General features: G+C 41.7%; 1 protein-coding gene across 2 annotated transcripts in view; it reads left to right on the top strand.

Moving 5' to 3' along the window:
- The first annotated feature begins 8,152 nt into the window (after window positions 1-8,152).
- The window catches only part of tbc1d4 (TBC1 domain family, member 4), a 30,867-nt gene continuing 18,301 nt past the window's right edge, over window positions 8,153-20,718 (top strand). The window contains exons 1-4 of one of the 2 annotated variants that reach the window (XM_026948049.3): window positions 8,153-9,214; window positions 17,986-18,531; window positions 19,239-19,328; window positions 19,751-19,855. In XM_026948049.3, the coding sequence (XP_026803850.3) occupies window positions 8,831-9,214; window positions 17,986-18,531; window positions 19,239-19,328; window positions 19,751-19,855 (1,125 nt within the window). In that variant the 5' untranslated portion in view covers window positions 8,153-8,830. The remainder of the gene's footprint in view (window positions 9,215-17,985; window positions 18,532-19,238; window positions 19,329-19,750; window positions 19,856-20,718) is intronic. The other variant, XM_026948065.3, reaches the window with a different exon arrangement.

Genomic DNA, 20,718 nt, shown 5'->3' with positions numbered 1-20,718 from the left:
TTTGTAATAGTATTTATCTAATTATATCTTTAAAAAAACTGTGAAAATGGAGAGTTCATACCGTGTGAATTTCCTGTTTGAACAGGAAATGGATCATAAAAGCTGACTCTGATTTATGTACTAATTACCAACTTATAGCGCTATTATTTAAAAAAAAAATAAAGGTTATTCCTACTGTGCACTGACATGGAATACACCTTGCTTGAACCGAATGATTTCATCTTTACAGTTAGTTAATTGCACCCTTTCATCTTTCTTATCTTTTTTAACACATTAAAGTCAGATTTACAAATAAATCAGCTCTTATAACTAAATGCCTTTTGCTATTAGTATCACTGTAGTTGTGGAATAAGTCATAGTAGATACTAAATATACTTTTAGATGAATAACTATAAAATAAACAGAGGCATGAAATGAGAATCTTCGTAACTAAAGTACCTTTCCTGTATTGTTTGTTGATGCCATCACTCTGAGTTACTACTGAAGTAAGCGAATATGTTACAACCCAAATAATAATTTGTTGTGTCTATATTTTGATGTTGTCCTACCCAAAGAGTGCACATGAGAGGGGGACTCCCGCAGTGTGGTAAGCCACACGGCCACAGGGTGGCTTTGATGGGGTTACATGTCTTGCATATTTTATCTATTTCTGGGAGTAAGAGAGCTTGCATCCATGGCGTCTTGTTACAAGCAAGGCACTAGGAGCATTCTGAGCTAAGTATGCTTTCTATGATTTATTTAACAACACCAATAATTTTTTTTATGAATTATATGCTTTTGAACATTAAATATTCTGGATGAAAAGAGCAAACTACTGTCTGTCAATATATATTTCAAACAAATGTATGTTTCCAATGTTAAGCAATACAGTAATAAAGTGCTGATGGTGAACAAGCACAATGCAAAACAAATATTAACATTTTCTGCCATGACCCTGTTTTTTATTTGACTGTCTGTGCTGTCCATGACAACATGCTTTACATTTCACCTGCTTGCACCAGAACAACAGAGGAACAGTGCAAATTAATAGATAACTAGTTATCTTCTGTCACCAAACCTATTCAACTCCATTCAGTTAATATTAGTTCAATTTTTCCAGTGGTTAACCAACAGATAAAATGTTACTGCTACTTTACTATTTTGTATCCTTTTACTGAATGATTATGAAAAGGAAAAAAGTGTAGTGATGTGTTTATAAATTCTGTTATTTATGTTGGTTCATATATATTACTTGTATAACCAACAGTGAGTCAGTCAGTCATTCATCTTCAGTAACTGCTTTATCCTGGTCATGATAATTGTGGATCCATTTTGGGAACACCTGACACAAGGTGGGAATACATCCTTGATGGGACCAGGGCTCCATGCACACAAACATTCACTTTAGACAGCATTATCAACATTGGAGCTGTGAGGCGGCAACTACCCACTGCACCACCATGCCACCTGTGTGAAAGAAATATGTTTAGTTGAATGCACTTTCTCTGTACACTGTGTAAAGCGCATCATGCATAGTGTGTAAATTGATCATATATCAAAACTTTGTTGCACACAGTGACACCACTAACGGTTAGATTTTTAACCATAGATAGATCAACAAAATCTTGTGCTGTGTATTATAGTTATGATTTAATTATCCATCTCTTATTTGTACTGTATTTACTGTACTGATCTGTGCTTGTTCTGTTGTTTAGGCTCTTGTGCAACACAATTAATGGCAACCATAGCATGGAAAAATAACTAACACCTGCAAAATCTGCGTAACGAATATACACATATATAATGATAAAATATCAAATTACAATAATAGTAAGGTTTACAAGAATATGATATAAAATAGGAATCATATCATGTACGATCAGAATGAAAGCCTGTAACCACACCAATCTTTTGTTCATTAGCTTGAAGACCCCTGCAATAGATCATTCTGAGGAAAAAAATGTGTCTTGGGTCTTTATTCAGCAATTGTAGAGAGGGCTGACTTTCCACCAAAAGTTCAGGCACCACGTTTACTGACAACGGCTTTACACATAACTGCATAAAAGGATAAATAATACTCCTGAAAAAAGTGTCCTGCTAGTTATTGGAACGAGTAATAGGTGAGACAATAGTTTGCTGTAGTTAAAAACAAATGTTTATTCCATGCTACTCAGACTGTATTCAATTAAACTATGCACAGCTTTCTCCAGCTCGGATAAATACCAATATCAAATTCTAAAACTAGTGTTTCTTGTACAGAATGGGCACCATGTTAGCAATATATATAGCTAGCTATTTTCTTAACTAGATTAAAAAAAATAAGTACTGTATATACTTAGATGTTTGCAAAGGTTTCGCTGTGAATGTAATTTACTTGTAGGCTATGTAACTTAACATGAGTGCTGCTGGGGGTGCAGACTATTGATTCAAGCAGTTGCAAACATTGCTAATACTGCAAATTTAATCAGTGTGTTACTAGAGTTCTTAAGTGGAACAAAACTTCTGATGCTCTCCTCTTACATTTCTTCCTCACACTTTCCCTGTTTTTGGAGGGAGGAGCTTTAGACAGAGCCTTGGATTGGAGGAAGGGATTGGATACCTTCAAGTCTTATGGAAGTTGGCTAAAAATGCAGACCGTGGCTTTAATGAAAACTCTGTCCTGATTGTAGAGCCCCAAATTAAAAAATTTTGGTGATAGTTGCATTTATATCAGAGGCAATTATTTCCCCTGTGATTGTGAAGCCAGGCAATAAAACTGATAAACAGAAGGAAAAAAAAACTTTACATTCAAAGGCAAAGTTGCTAAATATTGCCTAAAGAGACACATAGCCATAACTGAGGGCACACAGAAGGAAAGATAGGAGATGAAATTGCAAAAAAAAAAAAATCTATAAATAAAAAATGTCTTGTTTACACTGAATAAAGTATCATCTGAATCCGGACTTGAATCCATCTAGTTCTTCCTGACAGAACGATCTGAACTTACTATGGATTCAGCAAGTGCCTCTGACGTCAGCAAATTCCTGTCTAACTGTGTTACGTGTTTAGACAGACAAGAGGAGCAAATGATTTCTATGGGTCATGCGGTGCAAGCCTTGGTAGCGCAGGTATCTGAGCTTACTACCCAGCTTCAACATCTGAGGACCGAGCCTGCAACATCACCCACTGCGCAAGCTCCACAGCTGTTACCCCCTCAATCACCGCTTACAACTCAACACGAGCCACGTCTACCACCTCCTGCCTCATACTCTGGTGAGACTCATCTCTGTCGAGCCTTTTTAACCAGATGCTCGTTGTTTTTCTCTCTTTTCCTACCGAACAGTCTAAGGCGGCTCTGGTGTTGACACTGCTGTCTGGACAGGCAGCTTTGTGGGGAACAGTGGTGTGGGAGAACCAACATCCGTGCTGTTCCTCGTTCCAAGCACTCGCGGAAGAGATGAAGAGAGTTTTCGACTGTACGGTGACGGGACATGAAGCGGCTAGTGATCTACGCCAAGGCGCTCTCTCTGTCTCTGATTATTCCATCGAATTCCGCACCCTGGCAGCTGAGTGCAATTGGAACAAGGAAGCACAGTGGGATATGTTCCTGCATGGGCGGGTGGACCGCATTCAGAAGGAGATTTTTATGCTTGAACTCCCAACGACCCTGGATGGGCTTATTGCTCTTGCCATTCGTGTGGACGCACGCTTACAGCAGCAAGGACAACGGGTGTTACGATGTGCAGCTCCGGTTTTGACGGATCTCCTTGCTCCTTTCTCCAGTGATGCGGTCAGCCCAGTACACGATCCGGAGCCCATGCAGGTGGGTAGACCTCGGTTATCCCGGGAGGAGAAGGATCGTCGTCGGTCGGGAGGATTATGTTTGTACTGTGGAGTGGCGGGACATTTTGCCTCGGTCTGTCCGTTAAAAGCCATGGCCCGGCAGTAGATCGGAGGTTACTGTCGGGTGGGATGTCTGTGGGTAAAGCCTCTTCCACCACTCTCCTACCGGTTTGGCTGCAGTGGGTAAGCACTCTTCATTCCTGTCAAGCCCTAGTGGACTCTGGAGCTGAAGGTAATTTTATGGACTATCAGCTTGCTCACCAACTTCGCCTTCCTGTGTCTACTCTTAACCAGCCCATTTCTGTCAGTGCTCTCAGTGGTCAAACTCTCCCTACTATCACTCACACCACCAGTCTGTTAACTCTCATCACGTCGGGGAATCACTCTGAAGAAATAAGCTTCCTACTCGTTGACTCCCCGCTCACTCCAGTTGTCCTTGGTCACCCCTGGCTCACACTCCATAATCCTCACATTGATTGGCACTCCAATGCTGTTTTATCTTGGAGTGAACATTGTCATGCTGTTTGTCTTGTGTCTGCTTGTTCGTCTGTGTCTAGTTCTGTTTTCCAGAAGGAGCTGGTGGATCTGTCTGACGTGCCCAAAGAGCACATGGACCTGAAGGAAGTGTTCAGTAAGTCTCGGGCTGCTTCTCTCCCTCTGCACCTTCCCTATGACTGTGCTATAGATTTATTGCCAAGTAAGTCTCCGCCTAAAGGCAAGCTTTACTTGCTGTCTGCTCCAGAGAGGGAGGCCATGGAGAAATATATTTCTGATTCTCTGGCAGCCGGGCTCATCCGTCATTCCTACCATTTGGTTCGTATAACGGAGGGGGATGAGTGGAAAACCGCCTTTAATACCCCCAGGGGGCACTTTGAATATCTGGTTATGCCGTTCAGCCTGTCCAACACACCGGCAGTTTTCCAAGCACATGTCAGTGATGTGCTGAGAGACATGGTAGATCAGTTCATATATGTCTACCTGGATGACATATTGATTTTTTCCTCCTCTCTCCAGGAACATGTTCAGCATGTCAGGCGAGTGCTCCTGAGGCTGCTTGAGAATAGGCTTTTTGTCAAGGCAGAGAAATGCATTTTTCATGCACAATCAGTCCCGTTTTTGGGGTTCATTGTTTCATCCGAGGGGGTGCGTATGGATCCCGACGAGATTAAGGCTGTGGTAGATTGGCCAACCCCTGACTCCCGCAAGGCCCTGCAGAGATTTCTGGGGTTCACCAATTTTTACCAGTGTTTTATTCGCAACTTCAGCCAACTAACCGCCCCTCTGACCGCCTTCACCTCCACCAAGACTGCGTTCAGGTGGTCTAGTGAAGGTGCAGGTGATCACACTGCATTTGCCAACCTCAAGAGTCAGTTTGTGGTGGAGGTCGACACTTCAGAGGTGGGGGCTGGTGCAGTTCTATCCCAACGTTCCTCTGCGGACGGTAAGATGCATCCTTGCGCATTTTTTTCTCATCGTCTGTCCCTCGCCGAACAGAACTATGACATTGGTAATAGAGAGCTGTTGGCGATTAAGTTAGCCTTGGAGGAGTGGCATCATTGGGTGGCGGGCTCGGGGGTGCCTTTTATCGTCTGGACTGATCACAAGAACCTTGAATACATCAGGTCGGCTAAACATCTCAACTCCAGGCAGGCTCGGTGGGCTCTTTTTTTCAGTCGTTTCGTCTTTTCCATCTCATACCCTCCGGGCAAAACATCAAGCCCGATGCCTTGTCCCGCGATTTCGATCGTTCCAATTGGCAGTCCACTCCTGAGCTTATTTTACCCGAGAGACTTGTTGTCTCCACCATCACTTGGGAGATTGAGTCTAAGGTCCGCATGGGCTTACAAGGGGTAACGCCTCTGTCCGGATGCCCACCGGGTCGGTTATTTGTGCCAGAGGGTTTAAGGTCAGACGTCATCTGCTGGGGCCACTGTTCTAAGGTTGCTTGTCATCCGGGGATTAATCGAACCACTTTTTTGGTCAAACAATGGTTCTGGTGGCCATTGTTGGCTTGTGACATTCGGGATTTTGTTTTGGCCTGCTCTGTCTGTGCTAGTTGTAAGACTTGTAAGACTATTTCTGTAAAGCTGCTTTGTGACAGTGTCCATTGTTAAAAGCGCTATACAAATAAAATTGAATTGAATTGAATTGAACTTCCAATCGTCCCCTGGAGGGTCTCCTTCAACCGTTGTCCGTCCCTTCGAGACCCTGGTCCCACATAGTGCTAGATTTCGTTTCTGCCCTACCTCCGTCCCAGGTTAACACGGTTGTTTTGACCGTGGTGGACCGGTTCTCGAAGGCGGCCCATTTTATTCCCCTGCCCAAGTTACCTTCTGCCAGGGAGACTGCGGTTACTGTCATTGACTACGTCTTTCGCATTCATGGCCTCCCGACAGATGTGCTTTCTGACAGGGGTCCCCAGTTTGTTTCCAAATTTTGGAGAGATTTTTGTCAGCTACTGGGGGCGAGTGTTATCCTTTCTACTGGTTTCCATCCTCAGAGCAATGGGCACACTGAGCGGGCCAACCAAGATCTTGAGCGGGTGTTACGATGTTTGGTTTTGCAGAACCCATCCTCTTGGAGTCAACAACTCTGTTGGGTGGAGTACGCACACAATTCATTGCTAATGTCGTCCACGGACCTCTCGCCGTTTGAGTGTAGCATAGGGTACCAGCCACCTATTTTTCCGAGTCTGGAATCCGAAGTCACGGTCTCCTCTGCCCACGCCTTTGTCCAGAAGTGCTGCCGCACCTGGAGAACCGCTCATCAGACGCTCCTCCGGGTGGGTGCGAGCACCAAGACTCAGGCTAATCGCCACCGGTCGAAGCCTCCCGTCTATGTTGTCGGTCGAAAAGTTTTTTCGAAAAGTGTGGCTTTCTAGTAAGAATATTCCGCTCCACTCCGTGTCTAGTAAGTTGGCTCCTAAATTCATTGGCCCATTCACTGTATTCTGGACTCAAGATGGAGGGGACACAGATTCCAGTATCTGGTGGACTCGGAAGGTTACGGTCCAGAGGAGAGAAGTTGGCTTCCTACCAGGAACATACTGGATCACTCCCTTATCAATGATTACAATCGATGGGTAAGTTCTCTTGGTAGCGCTCCTAGGAGGAGGGGCACTGTCACTGTCACAGTTCATAGGTTCATCGGTCTCTTCTGGCTGTTCTGTATACTACCGTTGATTAGTTTACTAGTTTCAGCTGGGGCTCATTTACTGCTCTATTTAAGCCTCAGTGTTTGTATTGTCTTTGTCAGATCATTGTTCCATGTCTGTATTCTCTGCAGTGCCTGTGGCTCACTCTGTTTCCGGTTCCTGCTCTCTGGTGGATTACTGCATTTCTCTTTCTGGATTATTGGACTGTTTACTGCCCGATTGTCTCTCAGTGGGACATTTATGGATTTTCATCCATTGCAGCCTAGCGCTACCAAGGAAGCCTGCTATCACTGCACCCACGACTATCCATTTTCAGTGACTCTGTTTGTCTTGTTTACACTGAATAAAGTATCATTTGAATTCGCACTTGAATCCATCTAGTTCTTCCTGACATACATAGACAGGACCCGAATCCATTGCAAAGTATCACACACTTCCACAGGTTTAAACCACAGGAAACCCATGTGGGCACACGGAGAGCACACAAAACCCTGCACAGATAGCAACTGGAGTTCAGAATTGAACCTGGGACCCTGGAGCCATGTGGCACCAATCAAGTCGCTGTAAAGGAAAAAAATGAAGGAAAAGCTTACACTGAAATGGATAATAATTTCTTTTGAAATTGATAATTAATCAGCTTTTTATTTGTTTTTTGGCATAAAATCCTTCACAGTGCCTATGGAGTGCCTTAAAGAAATGAGCAATTTGAATAATTACATAAACAATGTGGATGGGTGAAAAAAACAAGAGAACAATGCAGTAGAGAAAAACAGATCCGGGAGATTATGAATTATAAATGACTGTATTACACTTGTGTTGTGCAGTGTCGTTTATTCACTATGTGAAGCATGTCATATTTACATTAGAAATTTAAAATGTTGATCCTGATTAATTGCCATGTCTGGTCGTGACCCCGCCCCCAGACTACAGAGCCCTTTTATGGCCACGCCTCCGACCCACAAATTGTTTGTAAGTTATTGTGTGTTGGAAGCTCATTTACTTTTAGTAGCTAATAGCTGTTAAAAATTAAAATTTTAAAATTTGGTTATTAATTCGGGGTTTAAACATAAAAGGTCAACAGTGTGCAGGAACTGAGACTGTGCACATCTGTAGCGCTGGTTACGTTTAAATAGTACAGCGTACTACCGCGCTAAATAGGACTGTATAAAGTTCTATAAACAGTATGATTGTAGGATGGAGTGTGATTTGGGACATGGCCGTGTGGAGGGGTACCGCCCCCTGTCAGAGCCACGCCTGCTGGAGCTGCAGCCTGGCAGAGGAGGACGACGCTGCTGCTGCTGCTGTCAATAGCAGCGAAAAAACCCCACGACGCCCAAAACACTAAAGAATAACAAACTAAAGTAGTGACTACAGAGGAGAGTGAGTGTCTGTACTGCAGTATACGAGTTGTCAGCGCGGTGTGTGTGAGCTGTAGGTGTGTAACAGGAGCAGAAGGAGGAGGAGGCTCCACAGTGTCTGCGCTGTGTTGTGTTTACACACGCCTCACTTCAGCCGCCACGTTTCAGTGCGCTAACTCAACTGTCTCCTTCAGCTCACACTGCAGCTCTTCTCGCAATGGACGCGTGAAAATCATTCGAGGTGTGCGGAGAAAACCAGAAACGACTTGCTTGTGTAAGGAAAAGTGCAACTCGTTTGTTCCAGCTCCATGCGGGACGCCTGCTCTGGCCGTCTTCTAACAGTGTGTGCACACTTCCGAGCAGAAAGCTGTTCAAGAGCAGCCGAACAGGACGAGAGAAAAAAACCACACACACACAGATACACAGACACACACTCCATGTGATTTGTTGCACAGCCGAGATCCAGCTGTAGTTTGGAGTTTGTTTTTTGTCCTCTTTGTCGAGTTGAGAAGTGGAGATGGAGGGCGCGGAGGACAAAGGGAGAGGGAGAGGGAAGGAGAGGAGCTTCTCGCTGTGGTATGTGGGCTGCAGCGCGCTGGACCGGCGCACCACGCTGCCCATGCTGCCGTGGCTGGTGGCAGAAATCCGCAGGAAGAGCGAGTCCGGTCCGGTTCAGGCTCGGCTGGTCCAGCTCTCTCTCACCCCCCCAGTAATCCGCTGCGTGCCTGCCAACAGCAGCAGCTCGTCCGTCTTTATATTTGAGCACAAAGCGCAGTGCATCTCGCGCTTCGTCCACAACAGCCATGACCTCGCCTACTTCGCCTACCTCATCCGCAGCCAGCCGGACGACCCCGAGTGCGAAATGGCCTGCCATGTGTTCAAGGCGTGCGACCCAGACCAGGTGCGTGCCCTTATACTGCCAAAACTATCCATTACTACTCATTGCATAAGTTTGAATTTCCTAATAATCAGAGCTGACTCATATTCATAGAAATATATGGCCGCTGCACGTGCGAGTGTAGCTTCCACATGGCACTGCTCAAGAGGAAGATAAGCACAAATAAATCAGCCAAGAGGTCTTTTGATGCTTCACTTATCATTGACGCGTCATCAACTTTCTCACACACACACACACACACACACACACTTGTACGTTGCACAGGATTAAATGAACATTCTAGATCCATGTTATATGCATTTCACAGTGTTTTTCTCCATTTTGGGGTGTTTTTTTATGTTATTATTTTTTCAAAAATTATTTTTATTTATTTATTTATTTTTGTATAAATTGCTTGCTTCAAAAGTCTATAAGATATAGCACAGGGAAAATGATGAGACAGCAAAACTGCCTTAATAGTAAAGGTACCATTGGTGCTATTATTAAAACCAAAATGCTTGGGGATTTTTGCTCTTCCAAACCCACTGAAAGTTGTGAAATGAAGTGATGCTTGGCATGGACACACTGTTCTTCAAAAAATGTATAGCAAGAAGAATACAATATATTTTGTGAATACAATAACACAATATTACTCTTTCATAATTTGATCAGTAATCCATAGTTATGCTTATGATTCTACAAGATCAAATTAGAACAAAACCAGAAACCTGTTTTTTTTTTTTTTTTTTTTTTTTCTTTTGCATTGGCGCACTTTAAAAGCATGCATTTTATATGCAAACACTAACAGTTTTTAAATATTGAAAGTTTCTCAGTGAAATGAGAATGTTTTCTGAGAAAAGCCTTGGTATGCCTTCTTTGCCTAGCAGTGTGAAAAACAACGAAAACAAACTGTCAGTGGCACCATTTGTTGAGATTGTCTCCTGACAGTTTAATGATGAACACATAAATCTTTTCTGTTATGTGGCTGTTGTCTCTGGATATGAGCAGACTTCCATGTCCATAGAAATTCATTATAGTCCTGCAACCTGTAATGCAACCTGTTATGTCATCAACTGCTGTATTGTTTGTTAGTAGTCCATACTAGGCTCACATGTAGTGTAGCTGTGGTATAAAACAGAAGTATGAGTGTGTGCAGGGCATGCATGCATGTAAATTTCCAAATTGTGTTAGTCCTAATTGAAGAACATGACTTTGCCAAAATCATTAACTCTCAACATAGAAAAAAACCATATCTGAAAACGCCACTGCTGATTCATAAGGTCAGGTCATTTGAAAATGTTTTTTTAACCCACATGATTTTATTGCTAGTTTAGTCATTAAGCTGGTCGTGTACACAGAGAACCCAAGCCTTCTGAAAAGTGAGGCTACGCTGCACCCCATGATTCCAAATGAACAGTGTGTTTGTCTCTGTATGAATGAAGTCATTTGGTGGGCGAATATGAGTCGGGAGGATCTGTTCCTGGAAAAGAGCCTCATGTTAGTGCATGCAGCACTCAAGAATGCCACACAAGCAACTCATGATCATGTCGTTATGCAAGAAAAACTGGCTGGATAACACTGTGTGCCATATAGACAGAGGAATTTCCCTGTTCTTAGCTACTAGTGGACAACTACTGTTGCCATACAAAAGCTTTTTTTTTTTTTCTTCTTCAACTCATCTGCAAAGTGCAGACATTAAGAACATCTTGAAAGTGCTGCAGTCGTGACTGTCTAATCTAACACTGGTCTGAAGAAACCTGTTGCTTCTGATCTAAAGAACCAATACAAAAATGATGATCTCTCAAAAGCAGCACAGATGTACACTGGAAAGCAACATCTCAGCTTTCATTTCTGCAATGCAAACAGACTGGAGTGATCAGATAAGCTAAAGGAGTAAGCAGTGCTTGGTCAGTATCTCAAATGTGATAGCTGTGTTCTCTTCCTCCTTTTCTTAATTCATTTAAGATGAGCCAGAGGAATTCACCACTTGAGCAAACTCAGTCATGCTTAATTTTGATCTGAAGAATGAAGCCTTAGATCTTAATTAACAAAGACAAAGAAAGAATTAAGTTTGAGACTTTCCATCAGGTTTCCGTGAAGTCATTGAGCGTCCTCAGCATTTTTATGGTCTGTGCATATTACAAGGGAATTACTTGTGGATAGAATGATCTCCCAAGAAGGACGAGTTGTTGACCTGTGTTTAGGTTTTTCCAATGTTTCTGAATAGGTACATATTGAGTGTTTCCTAGAGATCTAATAATTTATATACATTGTTCTTTCAGAATATGGCAGAATATGAGACCCTTCTGCTATTTGAAATACTCAGTGAGCTGCATAGACTGGTAGCTCTGCGCTTGCCTGGTTAGCATTAGCCAGCTATCTCACCTCTGGTACAATGGCAGCAAATACAGCTTGCAATCATTGCACAGTCCCCAAATGCACAAATAAAGCCAGCACTGTGTGTAAGACCTGCTCCTGCTGAAGAGCACAACTACTCAAATGTTCCTACTCCAGGTAATTGAGCTGTAATGCTTATACAGCTCATACACACACACACACACATATATAAATATGCCACGCCTGGCTTTTCTGACATTTTGCATCTGTCCATTCAAATCAAGAGGGTATAGCCCATATTTTAGGTGTTTATGGCCAGTGGTTTTTTCAGGTAGTCAGGTTCTTTGAAATGCTGGCTGCAGATATGTGCTGACTCTTAAAATGCTGATCCTCATCCCAGCAAATAGCATAAGGCATTTCTTTCTCACAAGCACATTGGTGGGAAATGAGGGAAAGCTTAAATACGGTGGTTTGTTTGAATTATTTGTGCATGTGTGGATACTGCAATGATCACGAGCTGTATTTGCTGCCTTTGTTCACTATCTCACCGCAAGTTTTGTAACACCACTATTTAAGCGTCTGCGTTTGCAACACAGACGTGTGAAAAAGGTCCACTGACTAACTTTTTATCCATATTTTGTGTCGCCATTCTGCATGATTTGTGGATTTAAAGGAAGAGCAAACGTAAGTTGTTTTAGTAAGGTGTTCTTTCTGACAGTCTTATCAAGTGCAGCAATGACATTCTCAGTCACCACACTTACTCTTCAGTTTTTCCTTACATATTCCACTAAATTTCAAGCGTTACAGTCACTGAATGTGCACTTCAGAGCACAGTTTCTATCCCTAGATCTTGACATCTTTCTCACAGCTGTAAATGAAAACGTTACTTTAGGCCCTATTCACACCTGGTATTAACATCTGTCTTAAATGATCGGCTCACAAGTGAGACACAAAAGAGACACATAGCTGTTTACACGTGGCGTTCTGAATGCGTTTCCTGTGACCACTATCGCTCAGATTTCATACATTGCTTCCACTTGAGTAAGTGTGTCATTCACATTTGTTACAGCAGTCTTCGTCTGCATTTTTTGAGGCAGAAATATTCTGTGAATCAGATGATACAATGCAAGAAGCAATGAAAGGCAGCTTCTTTTCATCACACGACCACACAGAATGCTATGAGTACACATTAAAAGTGCAGCGGACAGTTATTATCAGTTCAGCATGATTTCTAAAAAATCTTCCAGTCATTACGTACTCTCTGGCTAGGGCTGTGACGCAGTCCATCAGGCGATCCTTCGTAGACGCAGTTGTGTTCACACACAAATGCGATGTGGCCATGTGCGTCCCAGACCACCTTTGAATGTGGTTTGTGTGATCAGATCACAAGGTGTGTTTTGAGATGCATTTGACCCCGTTCTCTGTACTTAGCGCTGACCACTTACGATCCTATCACCCAGGATGCATGTTAATGCCAGGTGTGAATGGGCCTTAGTCACTATTCCTAATGAAATGCTAGCATGCTTTATGAGATCAACTGGGCCTACTAGTTTTATACAACAGTAGGATGCTAATTGTTTAATTACTTCATGCAGTACACCTGTCCTGAAGCACCTTTATTGCAATGCTGTCATACTGCGGACCCCAGACACAATCATCTCTCCAACTCTCCTTCATTTGTCAGAAAGTCTGCCTCAGTGACTGAACCTGAGAATACTGCTTAAAATTTTATCTGCATTTCCTAACATTGGGCTTCATTTATCAATCTTATAGTAAAGTTGTGTGTAAATGTTTGCATTAGCCAAACCAAACTAAAAATTTCTGCCAGATTTACAGAAGTTTCAGAAATGCTGATTTTCTTTGTACTTGCGTGTCTATGTTAATGAATTCCAGTCACCCATAAATTAAGAGGCATGTGCACAGCACAGGTGATTTGCATTTGTTGATGCCCACTAAACTCCATAAAAGGCATCTTTTTGAAATTTGTGTGTGTAATGAAAATAAATATGCGATTTAAACTTGACAGCATAATTCATATATTAACATGCATTAATTCCTTTGAAAATTATGTGAATTGAAGTTGATTAATTGAGGTTTAGTTAGTCTTCATATGCATAAATTTATAGACCCTCAGGAGTACGAGTAGTATACGAACATTTTTCAGAATTACACAAAGTTTTTTGTGTAAATGTCCCTATGAATGTTTTACGAATAAATCTGTTCAAAATCTGTTTGATAAATGAGGCCCATTGTTGACTGCACTTATAAATTCATGCCAAATTAATAATACAATAATAATTATTGGAGTAAATAATTCTCCATTTAATTCTCTTGAAAGACATTTATTCAGCATTTGTCCTTATCAAACACTTTTTAGATACAAGAGTGCATAAATGAATGATTTATTTTAAAAGTAAGAATTCCATTTGATTGTATTATTAGTAAGGTGAGGCTCACCAGGCATATCGCCTGGGCCCAGGACAAACTATTTTAAAAGCTTCTCCAAAGAAACACACAAACACTCACAGACTGTGAAAATGTAAATATTCGTCTGTAACTCATAATTCAAGTATAATTCTTTCTAATGCGTAATTCAGTATTGCTTTAAGAACTTTGCCATGCCTTGAGTTAACCAGTCCTTCCTTTTTTCTTTTTTCTTTTCTTTTCTGTTTTGTGTGCCTGACTTAAGTGACATATTAGCTCTGTCATTAGCCACAAAATGTGGAAGCATGGAAGCTCTTACCATGAAAACACAGCAGACCATGCAATTTTTACAAAATGGGAGAAATATTAACTTATTTGATGAGTTGCAAATGTTGCATAATCTTACATATTTGACCATCATAATTTGATCAAATAGACATATTTCAGATGGTTTTATCTTGCATGTCATTGGACTACTACACCCTCCTGGGCCCCCCACCACGTGGGCTTGGACAGCTTCTCTGGTTGTTTGGCAGCAGGTCTGAGTAAGGTTAAGCTAGCCTAAGCAGAACAGATTCAATGCTCCCCTTCTAGCATGTTGGAATATATATAGACCAACCAACTATGATACTGATGAAATTCTAAATATAAGTGTGTAAGAAATCAGGGCCCTTAAGCAAGACTAAAAAGCATTTTCACAACATTTATCCATTTATAACATAACATTCTGTCCTCATCACTGGATGCAGGTGAGTTGGCACCTGCATTCAGTAATAAGGACAGAATTTGATGTTTCACTGACAACAAGAAGTTGATAGATGAACATGATTTAAATGTCTATCAGTCACATCCTACTGTAAATGTGTTGCATGGCTCATTTAAAACTTTTATTGCACAGAGTGGTTGAATAGGAAGCAGAACTCTCAATACTCAATAAAAACGAACTGTGGCAACTGTGACACTTCAGTACAGAAGATCAGATAGTGCTCTCAAGGTGACGGCATTCTTCTGACAGAATGGAGCTTCACTGGGAATTTGCACACATCAGGTTACCTATGCCATGAGCCTATCATCTACCTCAAACAGCCTCAGTCATGTCACAGCCAAGTTGGAAACAAGTCACAATTTACTTGAGCTTTTGTCAATAACTTATGTATAGAAGACACAGAGTTCATCTTGTTTCCATAAATAGACTGCTGGTTGTGTTTGCTGTCCATCTGAGTCATGTCTACATAATGACCCTTAGCATGGATTTCTGTCTGGCTGCAGTGTGGTTGGGACCTGTGCACAGCCCAGAAACATGAGACGCAGACTACAATGAGCAGCAGCAACTGAGCATGAAAGAAACTTGGCCAAAACCCTGCCCTAGTCACCTAAACAACAGCCGTTGGTCACAAACATTGTGAAAAATGTAGCACACTATGTACATTTGATTTTTTTTAAATAAACTATTCTGATGCACGGAGGGTTTAAATAGTCTGAGTTAGAAAAGTTTAAATGGGAGAGACTGTCAAACAGTACATGGGAGCATCCAGCTGGCGTCTAATTGAGCCCTTAAGATTATTTCACCTTATGGTCCACATTTCTGGAAAAACACAATGTTCATGTAAACCTCTGTTGTTGTTTTTTTTTTTTTCTTTTTCTTTTTTCAAATTAATTGTGGATTTGTTGAAAAACAAGCTATGCCACAGACATCCATGAACTGCGTAGCTAATCACTGGTGTTTGTTCACATTATCAGAATAGGCAGTTACTGTGCTCCCCCAGAAGTGTTCCGCTGCCTGTGACATTGCTTGAGCAGCAATTCAAAAAGTGTCTTGGAGGAAGCTTGTGTTGACCTCTGGATTGGTACTGTTGTGTGATGGGGAGGCCTAATGAATAAGTTGGGACTTTCCAATTTCCAGTGTCCTGGTTTGCTCCACTTAGACTAAATAGGGAGAACATTGGGTAAAACAAACAATGACTTAATGTAGGACTGGAAGTGTGACTGTAGCACAACAGAAAACAGCAACAGTAGTCAGCATGAATAATTTTCTGTACATCTTTGCATTCAGGCTTAAATTTAATGTGGAAACACATCTCCCTTTAAATCTTTTTGTTACTCATAATTCAGCCTTCCCATTTTCCATGAGCTGTAATGTCAGAGATTTGCTTTAAATCTTTCTGTAATATCTGGAAATAAGCTATCTGTCAGTTAAATATGAGCAGCAACGCCCTTTCTCGTGCTCTCACAAGTGAGTTTCTCTGTGAGAGTTCTGACATGTCAGGTGTTGATTTTCAGCAGGTCTTACTTGGATTTGAAATAAAGCCTTTGTGAAATGTTGTATTTAGGCCAAGTTTTGCTTGTTTCCTGCCTATGAATGATATATGTAGCCTCGAATATTCTTGCTGAGGTGTGGTATAATGGTTATCAGCTCTCACATTGCATGGCCTTTAACATGGCTCTGTGGCTCAAGAGGTTGTCATGGTCACACTTCTGAAAGTCATAATATACTCTTTAACAATTCAAACTTTAACATACACAGCTGAATGTTTTTTTTTATGACGTTAAATACGTTTGGCAAACAAGCCCGCAGCCTGTTATCTTCAGCAGTGATTTAAGAGTGTGCACAGCGTGGAGTTATGTTTGGTTTACTCTCGATTGCCGCCTTGAACAAGTAATCCATTTGACCTTGGTGTTGACCGGAGCTCTGTGTTTCTCAGCTCCAGGGACTTCATGTCCATTAGAGTATGAATGTTTTGTCTGATATTTACCCAGAAGTCTGCCAAATTAATTGAGTGTTTTAATGACAGATTCTCATTTATTCCTCTTTAATGAAATATGATTACTTTCCAGTCACTGATTTTGGCATATTAAGATAAAGCTCAGACTGGACATCCCACATTGATCTTTATTAGGACTGTAAAATGGGCATCTGTACACTGTGTATGAAGGGTGTTCTGGCATCTGGTGCCTCCAGCATTTTATTTTATCACCTCCAAGGCTAGTTGGCACCTGGCCCAATTCTGTCACCAGAGCGCTGTTTGTGTTCTCCCAGTGAGACATGTCTAGCTAATGTAAATCAGTCTCATTTGTTTGCAAAGCCTTGTCTGTGCTTCTTGTCTGTAGAAGTGACAGGAGCATTCCGGCTCATTGAAAGACAGTTGGATGAGGCCATTATCACTATCGCTTACTACAGTGCTCCTGTCTTCTTTACTTTGTCTTTATGGAAAATCTGACTTGGCTGCCTGCTCTCAATTTTATGTGACTGCTACATGCCTGCTTAACTATTAAGCAACCTAGACAGAGGGCACAACATCAGTGAGCCAAGATTATTCTTATTTTTCTTAAAGAAAAATAAGAATAATTTAGCTTCAGGTTTCAGCATGTTAATCCAATAGATTAATCAAGATTAAAACAGAGAAAATGTGTCTAACATGGGGTGTAAATATGATATTAGCCTGATGTGAGGTTCGTTTTGTTGCTTTTTTAATATTGTGATTTAATTTGGGCACTCTCATTCTTTATTCATTAACTCTCAATGACTGGCTTTATGAGCACTGTGAGGCACTAGAGTGTTTTAAACACGTTTTTTTGGTTCATGTGAAAATGACCTGACATTTGTTTTTTAGGCAAAACAGTCAAGCTCCAGCCTGCTACAGATGGGTGACAGATTAAAGGGAAAACTGGAAGCTCTGTTATGCTGTGGTTTTGGTCCACCCATCCTGTTAGTTGGAGGTTCACTGCAGATCAGTACAATGTTATTCTGACTGATCACCTTTAATCTGGAGAATCTGTGACAAAGCACATTGAAGCTGCTCAGGAGGCTTGTTACTAAAACACTTTATTTTGGTTTTCCCTTGAATTTGTCATCTAGATGTGTATGTGAATGCTTCAGTATTTCTCATCACTTTAGCTACGTCACTCTGGAGATAGATGACCCTGAAAACACCCCGTGTCACCACTGAACTTGCATGTTGTGGTATATTCATGGAAATTTGTCCCAGTTTGACCTTTGTCAGCGATGAACCATGAAGGCTGTTCTTCATCCACAGGTGTCTGAGGTCATCAGCAGCATCCGGCAGGCCTCCAAAAGCGCACTCAAAGAGGAAAACAAACCCAGGCAGGAGGCTGAGGAGTCCTTTTACAACTCACAAAAGTTTGAAGTGCTTTACTGTGGCAAGGTGACAGTGAACCACAAAAAAGCACCGTCCACCCTGATTGACGACTGCATCGACCTGTTTCGGCATCACGAGTCAGAGCGCAGGCGTCTGCGCCTGCTGAATGGCCAGCGCTCTATTGAGACCCCGGTGGTGTTCAGCGTGGGAGACGACCCACTCAGTGCATCGCTCTCTGAAGCTTCACTCACAGAGATAAATGAGAAAGCAGGCGGTACGCGCAGTGCCTTCCCCGAGTGCATCCAGGAGGACTCAGGCTTTGAGCAGCAGGAGTTCCGCACTCGCTGCAACAGCTTGGCAGGTGGCTTACAGAAGACTCCTAGAGAAACGGGAGCCAAAGTGCCAACACGTAGGAGACATGCCAGCGCACCTAACAATGTTCAGCCCTCTGATGCAGACAAGAATCGCACCATGTTGTTTCAGGTATGACACATTCACATCCCGAACACATATATATACACACACAGTGTACATCTGTTCAAGGCATACGGATCTCTTTGTACAACTCTGTCTCAATTGTGTCAAATGTTGGAAATATTATAAATGTCTACTCTGTGGAAAGCTTTTTAAGTGCTCTGATCTTCTAGCACATAATGTCTAGCTTAAGTAAAACATGCCAAATTTTCTGAATGGACTGAACTTCCTGTTACTTTCTTCTCTCAGCGATGCCATCTGGAATAAGTCAAGCCTCTGTTAAATCACTTTAAAGTGATTAAGCTGCCGGTTACAAAATCTGTCCCTAATTTAATGTTCCTTATAAAAAAAAATTAAGCTTCTGAATGTGCATAGTGATTGTGACATTAATAGAATTAAGGACTTAGTATGTCTCAGTGTAATTATTGTGCATGCCAGCTAAGCAGTCACTGAACTGGTCTTTAAATGGCCACCTAAGGCTAAAAATTCACACAGAGAGCTCAGAGCTGTTCCTCTAAAATCAGCTCTGAGAAATCATTTGTGTATGCTACATGACCTTGCTGATATGTGTGTGTGTTTTCACTCTCACAAAAGCCAGCAGGCCCATCATAAGATGAGATCAGAAGCTGCTGTGTTCATATTTTCATATCTGCCAGATCCCTATTTCAAGAAAAGGTCACTTGTGACACCTGCAGTTTTTTTTTGTGTGCCTTCAGGTGGGGCGGTTCGAGGTGAATATCATCAGCCCTGACAGCAAGACAGTAGTGCTGGAGAAGAATTTCAAAGATATCTCGTTTTGCTCCCAGGTTTGTAGCCGGGATTTGCCTCAAGGCTTTGTTTACGCTCATGTTGATGTTATCCCAAGCTCAGGTTCAATGTCAAGCCGCTTTCCCAGCATATGGTTTTTACACTACAGAGTTGGCAGTGTGGAGGTAGTTGTTTATAGTGGCGTAAATCTGACAAGAATAGTTTACTTTACCCTGCATTCAGTGTTATTGCATGGCTTGTGACCTGTCAGTATTTAGGAGGTTAGGGTTTTTTAATTTGTGTTAAATTCTGTAAACCTTTTACCATGTTTATGCCTATTGCACAGCTTTCACCTATTGCACAGAACCTGTGCTGGAAAACCTTGCAGTAAATTGATTTATTGCAAGGTTTTCCTTTGTGTATGCATGCATAGTAATGCTTGTTGTAATTTATTTATATAACATGTGGCACACACACACAGGGAGTGAAGCAGACAGACCACTTTGGGTTCATCTGTCGTGATGTGCTGGAGTCAGGACCCAACCAGTACATATGCTACGTGTTCCAGTGTGCCAGTGAGTCTCTGGTGAGCAGCTCGATGTTTTATTCTGCCTGTGCCCCACCTGCACACGCACACACATACACACACCAATGATCTATTATTCATTATCAGGTAGAGAGAGAACAATAAATGTGCCATGCTAATTATGTGTGAACATAATATTTGACCCACAGAACTGAACTGAATGGACTTGAGATCATTGATACATTATAAGGTTATGTTGCTATCCAGAGTTTATAGGAATCATCATGAAAGAAATCATCATGCAAAAGAAAATGCAAATAGTTTTGTGTTCCATCAACTACTGGTGTCTAAATAGACTGAATAATGAAAACGATCATCATGAATAAATTAACAAAGTCTGTTCCTTTGATCAATACATTTCTTGTGCTCTCATTTCATATTTAGACTAGTTATTTTTGAGTGATGTACAAAATGAACATTTACATATGTTTGAGACTTTTAGCTCTTATAGATAACACTCAGGTCTTATTGAGAAGTGTGAAAACTACAGTTGTATTTTATCAGCTCTGGTAATACAATGGAAACAAAGGGTTTCATACTGATAGCAGGAACTATGACTGGTTTGGTTTGTGATGATATTGTCTGTCTGCAACTGAAACACAAGGGTCAAGGCTGTAATTTCTGGCCTAAGGTACTAGCTAAACATTTAGAAAGCACATCATTCAGTTACACTACATTGCCAAAAGTATGTGGACAACTAACCATCCATATGTGTGCCTTCCCCAAACTATTGCCACAAAGTTGAAAGCACACAATTGTCTAGAATGCCTTTGTATGCCGTAGAATTAAAATTTCCCTTCACTGGAACTAATGGGATTGAACCCAAACTTGTTCCAGCATGACACTGCCCCTGTGCACAATGT

Source organism: Pangasianodon hypophthalmus, chromosome 5 (genome assembly GCF_027358585.1).
Source record: "Pangasianodon hypophthalmus isolate fPanHyp1 chromosome 5, fPanHyp1.pri, whole genome shotgun sequence".
NCBI lineage: Eukaryota > Metazoa > Chordata > Actinopteri > Siluriformes > Pangasiidae > Pangasianodon > Pangasianodon hypophthalmus.
The sequence above is the reverse complement of the archived record's forward strand: the minus strand, read 5'-3'. Positions and strand labels throughout refer to the sequence as shown.